This window comes from Thamnophis sirtalis, unplaced genomic scaffold (genome assembly GCF_051295495.1).
Source record: "Thamnophis sirtalis isolate CommonGarterSnake01/CBP01778 unplaced genomic scaffold, rThaSir2_p1.2 scaffold_2, whole genome shotgun sequence".
Classification (NCBI taxonomy): Eukaryota; Metazoa; Chordata; class Lepidosauria; order Squamata; family Natricidae; genus Thamnophis; species Thamnophis sirtalis.
The window spans coordinates 118,751,700-118,767,108 of NW_028261382.1; the positions used below are offsets into that span (position 1 = coordinate 118,751,700).

The 15,409-nt window shown below is 35.5% G+C and overlaps 1 protein-coding gene across 1 annotated transcript in view; it reads left to right on the plus strand.

Moving 5' to 3' along the window:
- CSMD3 (CUB and Sushi multiple domains 3) overlaps window positions 1–15,409 on the plus strand; it is a 669,496-nt gene that overhangs the window by 625,290 nt on the left and 28,797 nt on the right. Inside the window, exons 63-66 of the mRNA XM_087706764.1 lie at window positions 190–263; window positions 3,348–3,459; window positions 5,239–5,418; window positions 9,265–9,330. Coding sequence (XP_087562890.1) covers window positions 190–263; window positions 3,348–3,459; window positions 5,239–5,418; window positions 9,265–9,330 — 432 coding nt within the window. The remainder of the gene's footprint in view (window positions 1–189; window positions 264–3,347; window positions 3,460–5,238; window positions 5,419–9,264; window positions 9,331–15,409) is intronic.

Below are 15,409 nucleotides of genomic sequence, written 5' to 3' on the forward strand. Positions count from 1 at the left end.
AAGCATTTGGGTTCACTTTTTTGGGGCAAAGTAGCATTCTAAATTTTGCATTAATACTTTATGAAATATGAGCTTCAATATTCAGATTCATTGAAATAAAGACGCTTCTGAAAACTGTTTGGTATAAATGGACATATGTTTTATAAAAAAAACTTTTATTTCAAAAACTTTTTTTTGTTTTTGGCAAAGAACCTACTCGGACAGCCTGTGAAAACCCTGGGGTTCCTCGTCATGGATCGCAAAATAACACCTTTGGTTACCAGGTAGGAGTCCTAATTTTTATTGAACAAGGAAGAGAGATAACTTCCTTATCTCTCTTCCATCATCACAACATCATCACGTGATATATCAGGACTTTTTCCCCCTTCACTAAACGTGGGCAATCACCCTCTACCATGGACCTCATCCCATTCCTAAGGAGTCTGTAAGAGAGTGTACATAAGTGCACAAGTTGCCTACCATCCCTGTCGTACTGTCCCCATTTATTTGTACTCATTTCTTGTGTGTGTGAGTGTGTGTGTGTGTGTGTGTGTATATATATATACACTATTACTATATATATAGTAATTCCTGTGATTAAAGAGTAGCAAATAGCCAACCCTGTGACTGCGTTACTCAAAGGCTGGAGAGGGGGGGTTAGAACATGTATATGTATGTATGTATGCATATATGTATGTATGTATATATGTATGTATATATGTATGTATATATGTATGTATATGTATGTATGTATGTATATATGTATGTATGTATGTATTGTGTCACAACCCCTGGTATGGGCAAATATGGAAGGGAGCATACTGCTTCCCTTTTTCTGTCTTTTGGCCCACCCTAGGAGCCATCCAGGCAGAAAGCCATTTTTTATGTTGCCTTTGCACAAATGCAACATACACACATACACATATATAAATCTACGAAAACACATACACAGACACACGTATGGATGGATAGATAGATGATAGATAGATGATTGATAGATAGATAGATAGATAGATAGATAGATAGATAGATAGATAGATAGATAGATAGATAGATAGATAGATTTTCACGGGTGTAGATATGCTGGTCTTGTTGTATTCAGGTCTTTTCCCACGTAAGATTGAGATTATCTTGGCAATGTTTCAGCGAGGTCTCACTCACTAACTTTATATTCATACTTATACTTGTTTTCTCATACATCTTGACAAACATAAATAAATAAATAAATAAATAAATAAATAAATAAATAAATAAATAAAAAAAATTAATTTTCATGAGAGAGTTCAAAATGAATTATTTGATGTCGTTGCTGAGCCATTTCCTCATCCAGAGTCAAATTCATAAACATCGTCATAGGTTTATTGGCTTTAAAAAGTGCTATCCTTTTACATTCAGTCTTTGATTATCTTTAATGAGATTTGCTTTCCAATCAACATTTTAACAGCATGTCCATGTGCTTGCTCCATTCCCCCACAGTAGAAGTTTTACCCTAAAGGCAGCACTGACATTATTCCTGAACAAAAGGTCACATTTGCAACTTGAAGAGGGCAGTAAGAAAATGAGAAGCATTGCCCTGAACAAAATATATGGTTTCTCCACTACCTGTCAGGGTTTTCTTCTAACATAAGCATAAAATGAAGCAGTATTATAATTTCAGAGATAAGAATCTTTCAGGACAACTGAAGGGCCCAAAATCTGTGATCAAATTCTGAAGATTGCTGTACTATAGTTAATACTAGTAAAATTATTATTTTTATCTATAACCATGCTAGGTTACTAGCTCTGTTTTTCAATCTGCATCTGTGAGAAATAAATAAGACATTACCAAATTACAACCATTACATTCCATGTGTTCTCCAACATGTCTACTGCTTTGTTATATCATAAACTATCCCAAAACAGCTGCATTCATTTTGTAAAGGCAAAATAAAGGTCTTTTGCCAACTTCACCTGCAAGCTGTAGAAGAAGTTTATTTTCCTGAAATGAATTCTGAGACTTGAGATGTATATGTAGAAATGTTGCTGCTAACACATGAAAACTGTTTATAGAACCATTATTGGGTAGCACGGAATGTGGCTGAAATAATAGGAATTTTGTTTTAGAGAATCTATCACACATGCAAAGGATTAAACTCTATTTCTTTGTAGTTTATTTTGTGGCATGTTCACATGAATGTCAATTCAGCATTTATGTATGTATTAATTCTGAAATGGTCCAAGGCACAATCTGAATTTAGAAATAAAAATAGATCAATTATATTTGTAGTAGCCTCTGGGTCAGTTTTATCATGTTTTATATGAACCTCGGTATGAAGATGAGGAGAACATTGAAAGCTACCTTTTTATAGTGAATTTAATGTTCTCAAAAAGAATAATATTATTCACACAGGGAAATGAATTTGTGTAGCTATAAACAGCGCATTGTGAATAAAAATAAGTTTGAAGAACTCAAATAATAAAGAAATTACCATTGCTGTAAATTTATTACATGGAATTCATTCATGTGTAGCCCTAGTTGATCATTAAGTCCAAATGTCTCAAGAGGTCATTTCAATTCCGTTGCATTTTATTGTTGCAACTCATAAGTTGTGACATAATATGGATTCACCAAGTGTGCAATAAAAATAGTAAAGTATAATTAATAAACAAAAATTAAAATTACATAAAATCAATTTTAATTAATAGCCATTAAAAAACACAAGGACAAAATTTAATTGTATAATGGAGGTGGTATTTATGATTCTCAGCTGCCTGAAGAAATCAATTTGTATCTGTGAGACAACTTTTGTCTCCTTGGCAATGACATCAGTGACATGAATGATTCATCACCAATATAAAGTGACTTATTGTATGAAAGTAGCCACTGACCTTTTATCACAGACATTGCCATGATCCAGATCATGACTGTTGTATGTTTTCATGGACCCATTAGGAACCAGTTGGTACTTGTAAAATGTGTATGAGCTAGACACATTTTAAATATAATGGTGGGATAAAAATTAACATGGCAAAGATGATCCATTGGCCATTTTGTGCATTTCTTATGATGGACTCAACTTCTTTTCATCTTTATCATAAACTTGTACTGAATTTTCTTACTCTGTGTAAAAGAGGAAGAAATAACAAAATATCTGTGAAAATAGAGAACACAGCTTGACACAATCCTAACAACAGATATCTAGGAGTGATTAAGAAAAAGTTGATTTCCCTCATCTTGTATCTAGGTTGTTCATAGACCTTTTAGTGTAGCAACTAGTGTTTAAAAATATCTTACATTGATTAGATTAGTGTATGTGTGCAGAGAGGGATGTGATCTCTGTGTTGAGTTGATCCCTAATCAAATTGATCTACTGTTAATCTTCCAATAGGTAGGCAATATTGTGCAGTTTCACTGCAGAAAAGGCTACCTGCTTCAAGGGTCTACAACTCGAACCTGCCTTCCTGACCTTACATGGAGTGGGATCCAACCTGAATGCATTGGTAAGTCAAGAACAGAAAAAAGAGTCAGATATAGAATGGAAAAATAATGTTATTGTGATGCAAATTGAGATTCGCAAGAATAGTATCTTATTTGTGTTGTCATTCTTCAAACACACTAAATATTTACAGGTTTATATATGAGGAGAGTTTACAGAAAATATGTGTTTTAATGGAAAGGAATGAAAAAGGACTATCTGTATTAAGAAAACACCAATTTAAATGCTGATTTTGTGCTGTTTTTGTTTTTTTTTAAGTTTTAAACTAATATTGAGACAGAGTGAACTAATGTTAAAAAAAGTAGAAACCAACATTAGTATTTTCTGAATGTTTGTAGCTCAGGGTTGAACTGTGAGGTTCTTGGCACTCTCTAAGCTTGGTGGTTTTCTTGCAGACATTTCATTACCAAACTAGGTAACATGTGCTATCATGAATGAAACATCTTCAGGAAAATCACTAAGTCTGATAACACACTATACCCTGCATTAATGTATTCACTAATCTATACAGAAGAGAATCAGCCTACAGCCTGGGATTCTTCGATATTATCTTATCAAAGTAGTCCCCTATGGAATTCTGCTTAACTTCCTAACCCACATACAACAAACTACATACTGCCACATAATGCATATATTTAAAAAATGACATCAGTACTCTTATTTATCTAGCAGTTTTAACAGTCCTTACACTGTCAATCTGGACTTTCATATCACCCCATAGGGTCTTCTCTGGGTGTTTCTGGAGTCCCCCTTTCCCATGTATTGGTAATATTTCACTATCTTAAGGTCAGAAATGCAACTGGCATGCATTTTTAATGATTGATGTGTCCCAAAATCATATGATTATCTTTTGCTTTCTTCTGAGAAGCAAAGTCAATGGGGAAGCCAGATTCACCTAACAACCGTATTACTAACTTAACAACTGCAGTGATTCACTTAACAACTGTGTCAAGGAAGGTTGCAAAATGTACAAAGCTCACTTAACAACTGTCTTCCTTAGCAAATGAAATTTGGGGGTCAGTTGTGATTGTCAGTCAAGAACTACCTGTACTTAACATATAACCCCCAAAAAATCTCTCTTCTTAAAGCACTGAAAAGCATTTCATATTTCACCACCCTGCTCTCATCTCAAAGTTTGCTCCAAAATTCCCAATTAGCTGACCCCCACCCTCCAAAAAAGGGTGAAAAAAATGACCAAGACCAATTTAAAATGTAATGAAAAACAGAGACAAGCAGGACAGAGCGTTTTAAAGGAATATTTTAAAAACCCATAATATCATGTTTTAAAATAGCTATCTGTCCATCTTGGCTTGATCCATTAAAAATGTTTTTCTGCTTATCTTGTTTCAATTATACCTGTTGCCACCTTGCAAATGTGTATGATGTGCTATCCATTTATTCCATTTGAACACATACAGCACTATCAAGCATAAACATTTACAATTATGGTCCAGGCTATGTAATTCATGATAAAAACCAGTGCAAAGATTTCCCAGTTAAAATGCACTGATATGCTCTTCGTCTTCCACATTGTCTCCAGTATTCAAATAGAACATATGGGGAACATATGGGATCTAATCCACTTTCTCTACTGTCAACGCAACCACAGTACTTAACCGCTCCCAGGCATGGTTTGACATAAATTGAGGAGTTAATAAAAGTGTGGAGTTATTAAAGACCTTCTCACACATTTCAGAACAATTTGAGCAATGATCATTACTTGTAGTTGAAGGATACGCCATTGCGTGTCATGCATAACACGAATTGTGCATTTTTGTTTTAGCTCACAGCTGCAAGCAGCCCGAATCTCCAGCTCACACAAATGTGGCAGGAATGGATCTTCCATCTCTCGGTTATACCTTGATATATACATGCCAACCCGGATTCTTTCTAGCAGGAGGATCAGAACATAGAGTCTGTAGATCTGATGGCACATGGACAGGGAAGGTTCCTTTCTGTGAAGGTAATGTATTGCACATCTTCCCTCTTCGTGGAAGAATTAATATTTCAAAGTTGCCAATTCCTTTGTTTCTTTTCATCCACATTTCCTTCCAAAATTAAGCATGTGGAAACTGCATTTTGCCCTTTAACCCAACTGAAGGTAGACTTTAGACACCTACCTGATGTAAAAGAAGTTATTTATTTTATATTCTATTCACATAGAAATATCTATCCACTCTTGTAAGTGTGCTGTATTCAGAGCGAATAGAATGGAATGAAATAGAATAGAATAGAATAGAATAGAATAGAATAGAATAGAATAGAATTCTTTATTGGCCAAATGTGATTGGCTACACAAGGAATTTGTCTCTAGTGCACAAGCTCTCAGTACATACAAGCAACAAGTGATAGCATGATCTTAATCATAAAATATAATCATAAATCATAAGACAAACTCAATAGCAGAGGTGAATTCCTACCGGTTCGGACTGGTTCGGCTGAGTAGGTAGTAACTCAGCTGGACATGCACCTTAACCGGTTCTATCCTTGGCGGCACCATCTTGATTTTCTGTTCTGCACATGGGCAGAACAATCTTCATTGAAAAAAAAGGAAGAAATTCCTTTTCTAATGTGCGCATGCGCAGATCTTTTTAGGTGGAAATGTGTATGCACATTTTTTGCATGCTGAACCGGTAGTAATGCCAGCAGAAACCCACCCCTGAGTCATAGGATACTAAATAAGCAAACAACATAAATCATAGGATACTAAATAAAAACAATCAACATAAATCATGAGATACAAACAACAAAGTTATAGTCATCAGAAGCTAAGAAAATGGGTAATAGGAAAGATGAAAAGGATGATAGCTAATACAGCCCTACTAGGTGGTTTGACTTTCCCAGGGCATAAGACAGCATTGTGAGAATTAGTTGTTTAGCAGAATGATAGCGGGGGACTGACTTTGTGTCTGGTTGTTTTGACATGCAATGCCCTATGGTGTCATCTTGAAGGAAGAAGTTGAAACTGTTTATGTCCGGGATGTAAGGGGTCTGTAGATATTTTCGCAGCCCTCTTTCTGGTCCGTGCAGTATACAGGCTGGTTGCAAATGTTTTTTCTGCAGTCCTAACTATACGTTGAAGTCTGTATCTGTCTTGTTTTGTTGCTGTGTCAAACCAGGCAGTGATAGAGGTATAAGTGACAGACTCAATAATTTCTTTGTAGAACTGTATCAGCAGCTCCTGGGGCAGTCTGAGCTTTCTGAGCTGGCACAGGAAGAACATTGGCATAGAAATAGGAAAGACTGTATACTGCACTCATGAGAGATTTATCATTTTCTTTTCTTCTCACCTTTTTAATATTATTATCCTTTCCAACTACCCAGGTTATTTGATGTGTTTAATTCTTATTTGCAGAATTTCAGTTCAGTTATGCATACAAACACTTGGGAGGAAATTGTGAAGAAAACTCCATGGGTGGTTTTTTTCTTCTTCATACACTAGTACAGAGGAATATGAATCTGTTCCAGATTTCCAGCACAACAGAAAAGACACAAAAGGCTGTTATTTCCGAATGGAAAGGTCATGAGAGTGTAGGGGGAAAAGCAGTATGTTTCTCTGTCTTCTTTTGTTGCTGATGAATAGATTTCAGAGAAAAGTGACTTCGCTGGTGATATAAAAGAATAAAAAAATTACCTTTATCTTTTTCACCACCATCAAAAACAGGATGGCAAGGATGTATGTGACAGCTGTTTGGTCAGACTTTAAACTGAGAAGGGATTATTATTATTATTATTATGCAATTGTATCACAGCGGCCAGTTGTTTCACCGGATTTGGCATTGGTTACTAGTCGGGCCCCACCCATTATAATAATAATAATAATAATAATAATAATAATAATAATAATAATAATAATAATAATATTATTATTATTATTATTATTATTATTCTTTGGTTAATCTTTGGTGAGATTCACAGCCTTTGGGGGTGGTTGGTAGCTCAACAGCTCGAGTCCTAACCAAATACACACGCATACATACAGTGGGGCAAAAAAGTATTTAGTCAGCCACCAAGTGTGCAAGTCCTCCCACTTAAAAAATGAGAGAGGCCTGTAATTGACATCATAGGTAGACCTCAACTATGAGAGACAAAATGAGAAAACAAAACCAGACAATCACATTGTCTGGTTTGGAAAGAATTTTTTTGCAAATTATGGTGAAAAATAAGTATTTGGTAAATATCAAAAGTTCATCTCAATACTTTGTTATATATCCTTTGTTGGTAATGACAGAGGTCAAACATTTTCTGTAAGTCTTCACAAGGTTGACACACACTGTTGCTGGTATGTTGGCCCATTCCTCCATCAGATCTCCTCTAGAGCACTATATGTATATGTATATGCTGGTCTTGTTGTATTCGGGTCTTTTCCTGTGTAAGATTGAGATTGTCTTGGCAACGTTTTGGTGAGGTCTCATTCACCATCCTCAGGCTGGTGTTTTTGGCTTAAAGCTGAAATATATATATTTCCCAGATTGGGACCCAATAGAAAGTTCACCACCCAATAGAAAGTTTAATATCTAATTTTGAAGGCTCTAATCTGTGTGATTCTTTGGTCCTAATATGCTGTGAGCAAAATAAATAAATAACTAAAAGCTTTAAGCAGATTTTCTTCCCATCTATCTCTAGTCATCACAGACCAAAATGAAAGGTCTCTGTTGTTAGAGAAACAATCACATTGGGTATTATGCAAAAACATTATTTGTGTAAAATATCATTTATAGATACATGCAGTTCACAATTTGAAGAAATCCGAAAATCTGTTTCCAACTAACTGTAATCATAGAAGTAGCCTAGAATTCCACACAGAATAGAATATAATTCTTTATTGGCCAAGTTGTTTGGACACACAAGGAATTTGTCTTTGGTGCATGGGATTTCATAGAGTTTATAGATTGATTCTTTCCACTACAGGTAGACTTAATGTGTATTCAGTTTAGCTTCTCACATTTTAGCAAATGCAAATCAGTTTAGGGTTGTTATATTGGTATTTGGGAATCCATTTCTGAAACCAAAGGAATGGACAGATAAAAGACCACTTAGCCCACAGCAGGAATGTGGGTAGGACAAGCAGTTCAGAAGGGAAACTCTAAAGTTTTTTGAGACGTGTAAAGCAGAAAAGCAGAAAAGGGAGGAAATGTTCTTTCAGACTTGCAAAAAAATCTATGAATGTAGCTTTACTATACAGTCAAATTAGGTCCTGTGGCTGTGTTTCCTCGCTGGTTTGCCTCGTGAGACTGACAGTTGTATAATTCACTTTTATTCATTTAACACATCTCTACGCTGCCCATTTCACCTGAATGATTCTAGTGATTTACAAATAAAAAGATACCTGATTAAAAGCAGTTAATGCTTCAGGTTCGAAGTCCCTCTGCCAAATGGAATCTGAAACACCGAACAATCAAAATTATACAAACAGCTCTCAAAGGGAACAAGAGTAATACACAGAATAGCTGCAAAAGAATTGTGATACTTAGAAAGAGCAATGTAGATGCAGCACTTTAAAAATCAAATTTTGATTTCATACTCTACTAATGTAATCATGATTCATAATGATGAAAAGAATTGTGTTATCTCTTTTGTAGGGTCATTATTATAGTACATACTGTTAATTTGAATTCTTTTCATATGCAGTACAAAGGAACTTCAAATATCTTTGTGGCATTAGCTGCACTGATTTTTGTCTTTTGAGTATCTTAGCCAATACTATGTTTAATAAATGTTAAAAGGTTCTGTGTCACAATGGTTTAATGTTATTATGAATGAGTGCCCTGAATTTAAGCAATCTACATGTTCTTACTTTTATCAACAGCTGGTTCTAAAATTTTGGTGAAAGATCCTAGACCGGCTTTGGGAACACCAAGCCCCAAATTAAATGGTGAGTACCTTTTATTCTAACTATAAGTAGTCCTTGTTTAACGACCACTCATTCAGCAACTTGTCAAAGGTATGATGGTGCTGAACCCAGGAGCACATAAGATCAGTTCTCAAAGTTTTGGCCATCTCAGCACCCCCACAATCACATGGTCATGAGCTGGGCACTAGGTAACTGCCTATGCTTATGCCAGTTATAGTGTGTCACACAATCATGTATATTTTAATTGCAACATTTCCCGCTGGTTTCCCAAATGCAAAGTCAATGGGGAAAGCTAGAAGGAAAGCTCAAGATTGTTCCAGTAAGTTGTTCACATTTTCCTCAACTTGCAGCAATCCTTGCCATGCCTGTGCTGCATATCACTGGCCACCTGTGTACCTCTTCCACCCAGCAGCAGACATCTACCTGCCATCCAGATGCTTACGAGCCATCAAGGACTTATTTAACAACCAGCTGGGGAGTGCCAGGATTTCTATCACTAAGTGATGCTGCCATGTGATATCACATTTAGCAATGGACATTCCACACCCAATGAGCATTATTAATGGAGGACTGCTTGTACTGCAGCTAACAAGTTTTTTAAATTGCTATCAACAGTTACATAAATGGTCACAAGGTGTTAACTATTCATAAACTAATGCCAATGCATCCAACAGTTTTTAATTCCAAATAAGTGAGTAAATGTATTTCAATTGTTAATGCACCTCGATTATAAAATTATCTTGAGAAAAGAATAAGAAATACAATTCGCTAAAAGAATGATACAGTTTTGGAATAATTGTATAATTTTCCAATATGCAAATACTATACAGCAGTATAATCCAGCAAAATATCCATTTGGTTTCTGTTTCAACCAAAACAGAATCTGTTTTAATCCAGTGAGTTGAGCAGAATTGCTTTGTATGGGTTATAAACTCACTTTTCAATGCCTTAAAAAACCCAGTCCTTTTAAAAAATAGTAAGCTCCACTGAAAAGAGAGACCGTACTATTTTAGTGTTTTTCTTATGGTAAATCTAGAATTGATTTTTGGGGGGTATTTCAGATAATAATCTCTCACTGACAAGCATCTCCCCACAATAAAATAAAGTGAAAATTGGGTTTTTAGAAGCTTCACATAATGGTTTATGTAAATGTAGCTTTTGCTTTCTTCTTACAGACCATTTAATTCTTTTTTTTCAGCCTGAATTCAAATGACATTTTACTGTTTTCACCCACTTATATGAACTGATGCATGGTCTTACTATACATATTTAAAGACCTAGGCATTGTGGAACACAGTTTTCTATCAGGTGCATTTTTATACATTTGTAGGAGATGAGGCATGGCTTTTTACTATTATAGTGTACATTTTAAGTATTTTTTTTTCTGGAAATATATCTTTATCAGGCTTCTGCTAAAACAGATCAATGAAGAAAATGTCTCCCTTTTCAAAGATGAACATATTTTTGGCATACTTTCATATGTGATAAACAATATCTATATTTCTGTGTATTTCCGATATGCCTCTGATTATAACTAAATGTCCATGTTATGATTTTTATTTGTACCCCATTGAAATGTCTGATTGGCTTAACATCCAACTATACATATAATCAGATGATTTGTCGTACTTCATTAATGGGTTAATTTTGTCTCATGTCTTTTGACATTGAAAAGAGTAGCCATTCAGACCACAGCATTCTGAGAGCTAAGTTAAATTTGCTAATAGATTTTGTTTCCTTACATTTTTCTTAGGGCTAGCCTAAAAATAACCATTCCTTTCATCCTTAGTGATGAGCAAATTAATCTTTTGTGCTTGCTATTTCATCTAAAACTGTGCAGTTCATAAGTCTTGTCTATCTTGTTTACACACGCATTTGCAATTTTACACTTTCTTGCATATTTCTGTTTTGAGATATCTTTTAATAATATTTCCTTTTAAAATATATTTTCAATTTTTTTCAATGATCATTTGCAACAATTTATATTTTATACACATATATAAATTCAAAACTGCTTATATTCCTGTCTGCACATTAACCTAAAAAATTATTCTGATCAATTGGTAAAGGTAAAGGTTCCCACGCATATGCGTGCTAGTCCTTTCCGGCTCTAGGGGTGGTGCTCATTTCCATTTCTAAGGTGAAGACCTAGTGGTGTTCGAAGACGTCTCTGTGGTCATGTGGCCACAATGATTCAATGTCAAAGGCGCATGGAGCGCTATTACCTTACTACCAAAGTGGTTCCTATTTTTCTACTTGCATTTTTACATCGTTTCAAACTGCTAGGTTGGCAGCAGCTGGGACAAGTAACGGGAACTTACTCCGTTAAGCAGCACTAGGAATTCGGATCACTGAATGGCCGACCTTCTGATCAACAAACTCAGTGTCTTAGCCACTCAGCCACCACGTCCCAATCAATCTATACTTAATTACAAAGTTCAGATTCCTCAATAGATATGAAAAGGTACCAATAGAAGAGAATATTTGTAGTTCATGGTTGAACTGAAGATTAACAGCAGAGATCATAACACAATGCCTGGAATATATAGCACTTCCTTGCATGCAGCCCAAAATATGGATCTGATAACACCGTTGTCATAATAAAAATGGGCCAGCTAGACACAAAATCATCATTCCACACCCAATGAGCATTATTAATGGAGGACTGCTTGTACTGCAGCTAACAAGTTTTTAAAATTGCTATCAACAGTTACATAAATGGTCACAAGGTGTTAACTATTCATAAACGAATGCCAATGCATCCAACAGTTTTTAATTCCAAATAAGTGAGTAAATGTATTTCAATTGTTGATGCACCTTGATTATAAAATTATCTTGAGAAAAGAATAAGAAATACAATTCACTAAAAGAATGATACAGTTTTGGAATAATTGTATAATTTTCCAATGTGCAAATACTATACAGCAGGGACAAGTAACGGGAACTTACTCCGTTAAGCAGCACTAGGAATTCGGATCGCTGAATGGCCGACCTTCTGATCAACAAACTCAGTGTCTTAGCCACTCAGCCACCACGTCCCAATCAATCTATACTTAATTACAAAGTTCAGATTCCTCAATAGATATGAAAAGGTACCAATAGAAGAGAATATTTGTAGTTCATGGTTGAACTGAAGATTAACAGCAGAGATCATAACACAATGCCTGGAATATATAGCACTTCCTTGCATGCAGCCCAAAATATGGATCTGATAACACCGTTGTCATAATAAAAATGGGCCAGCTAGACACAAAATCATCAGCAATATCTTTAAAGGAGTATAATGTACTAGGGAGGAAGAAAACAATACACTATTCTTCCTGGATATTCTCATCAGCAAATTTGCAATAGTGGCAAATTTATTGTAAAACCAACCACACCAACCAAATAATCTATTACCAAAGCAACAATCCAACCTCCCATAAGAGAAGCTATGTAAGAACATAATATAGATGAGCACAAACACTGTAGCAACCTTGAACATCAGAAAAAAGGAAATAGATCATCTACAAAACATCTTCCAACAAATGGCTTTCCACACAACTTCATCAATAATAAGCAAGTTCAGAGAGCACTAAGGACCCCACAGATGGTTTATGGTTTATGGTTTATTATTTATAGGCCGCCCTTTTCCCTGAGGGGACTCAGGGCGGCTTACAATTTATGGGGAGGGGAATACAAGACAGTAAGACATAAAACAATACATAAGTAAAAGTAGAACACAACATTCATACATCATTCGGGTGGGGATGGATTACAATCTTTATCCCCAGGCCTGACGGGATAGCCAGGTCTTAAGGGCTGTGCGGAAGGTCTGGACGGTGGTGAGGGTACGAATCTCCACGGGGAGATCGTTCCAAAGGGTCGGAGCTACTACTGAATACAAGCAGTCATACCTAAAAATAAATCCCTGTGAACACATCATGTATTACTTGGGATACATATTTATCTAATATGAAAGACTATATATTTAATATTTTGACAGTACTGAAAAGTCCCCTTTTGATTATTTTCAATAAGTTTTTCATACCAGTTGTATAATAATGGGATTATATTTCCAGCAACTTTATGGAAAACTAACAAAGCAAAAAACAAAACAAAACATAATAGTCATTTTTAGCAATCACAGTTGGTACCAGAAACTCAGCTACTAAGTCAAGTAGTTGCTAAGTGGAAAATCACATGAACATAAATATGCTTTCCAACACAAACAAGCATAGTCAGTTAACAGAATAACAGAGTTGGAAGAGACCTTGGAGGTCTTCTAGCTCAACCCTCTGCTTAGGCAGGAAACCCTATACCATTTCAGACAAATGGCTATCCAACATCTTCTTAAAAACATCCAGTGTTGGGGCATTCACAACTTCTGGAGGCAAGCTGTTCCACTGATTACCGTAATTGTTCTGTCAGGAAATTTCTCCTCAGTTCTAGGTTGCTTCTCTCCTTGATTAGTTTCCACCCATTGCTTCTTGTTCTGCCCTCAGGTGCTTTGGAGAATTGTTTCACTCCCTCTTCTTTGTGGCAATCTCTGAGATATTGGAACACTGCTATCATGTCTCCCCTAGTCCTTCTTTTCATTAAACTAGACATACCCAGTTCCTAAAACCGTTCTTCATATGATTTAGTCTCCAGTCCCCTAATCATCTTTGTTGTTCTTCTCTGCGCTCTTTCTAGAATCTCAACACCTTTTTTACATTTTTACAAATGTGTTAACATATTTGGCATTTCTTTGCCTCCTAATTACTTCTCCATTCTTTCTAATGTTCATTCTTAAACATTATTTTTTTTTAATATGGTAAGGTTCCTTTCCCTTTGACATTAAGTTGGTATCTCTTTTCCTGTAACTTAAACCCATTATTTCATGTTCTCTCCAAGGTAGAACAGCTCTTGACTTCCTTCTTTGTGTCATTTTTTTGAAGTATTTGAAAAATGCTATCATATCCCCTTTTGGGTATCCTTTTATACGGATGAGCGTGAAAGAAATTTATCAAACTCATTTGTGTACGGGAAGAAATAGGTGGATAATTCTTGGCAGCTAAAGCTTAAATCAATTTCATCCTAGGATTTTCCTCTATGCACGCAAGAAAGTTTCACCACTTTTATTTATTATCTAGCCAAAGTTGAGCGGCTTTTGAACCTATTATCCATATACCTAAATTACTCAGTGAAATCATTGGAACCTTTAAGTACATAATATTGGCAAGATTATTATTCTTGCTTTGTTCTAATGAGGATTTACTGTTGTTTTGGGTATTACTTATACATTTCAGTGTACAGTTGGCAATGTCAGTATCATTCAATTTGATGAATTAAGTACTTTTAAAGTCTAATGCAATGGTCTACCACTTAGCTAGCAATTTTGGTCCAAGTGTTGATCTTTAATAAGATTGGGTACTAAATATAGAAATAAACAGATACGGGAACTCAACAGAAGTAATATTCTGGGCAAGTACCTGGCACTGCTGTTAGTTACATGAAGTTTTATTCCATGTCAGTAGATTAGTGTAAACATTTTGTTTCTTCAGGTTAGCTAATCTGAATCAATCCCAAGTGTATAAGGTAGGATATATGTGCCAGAGAAAATGCTGGCAATACTGGGTGAAAATGCTGGGTGTACAAACCATTTCAAATTTGAAACAGGTTGTTTCAACTACTCTGGAAATATTTTGAATCTGAAACAGCTACAACCTGAGCTCATATTACTTCTGAAACGAACAGAACAACTTGTTCCAGAGTCAGACAAGTGTTCCAAACTTGAAATATTTTGAACATAAAACATTTTGTATGCTTCTACTGAAAATACAGTTTTGCATTTTTAATATTGGCATGGATTCTTTTTTCATCCTGGCTCCTTAGCTAATGCTTTCCCAGCATCTCAGCTGGTTATCATGGTATCTCAATGTATTGATGTTCTTTTTAAACAGAAGGGAAGACTTTCTTTGCTACAACTGTTCACAAAAACTGGCTTAAAAATGTTGCAGTGAAAATAAATTCAAGTAATGACAAAGAAGAGGACAGAAGTCTGGGGATGGGGATGTTTGCACTTCCCCATTGGTTAATTGGAATGAGTACTGGTTGGATTATGGCAGGTACTGAGTAT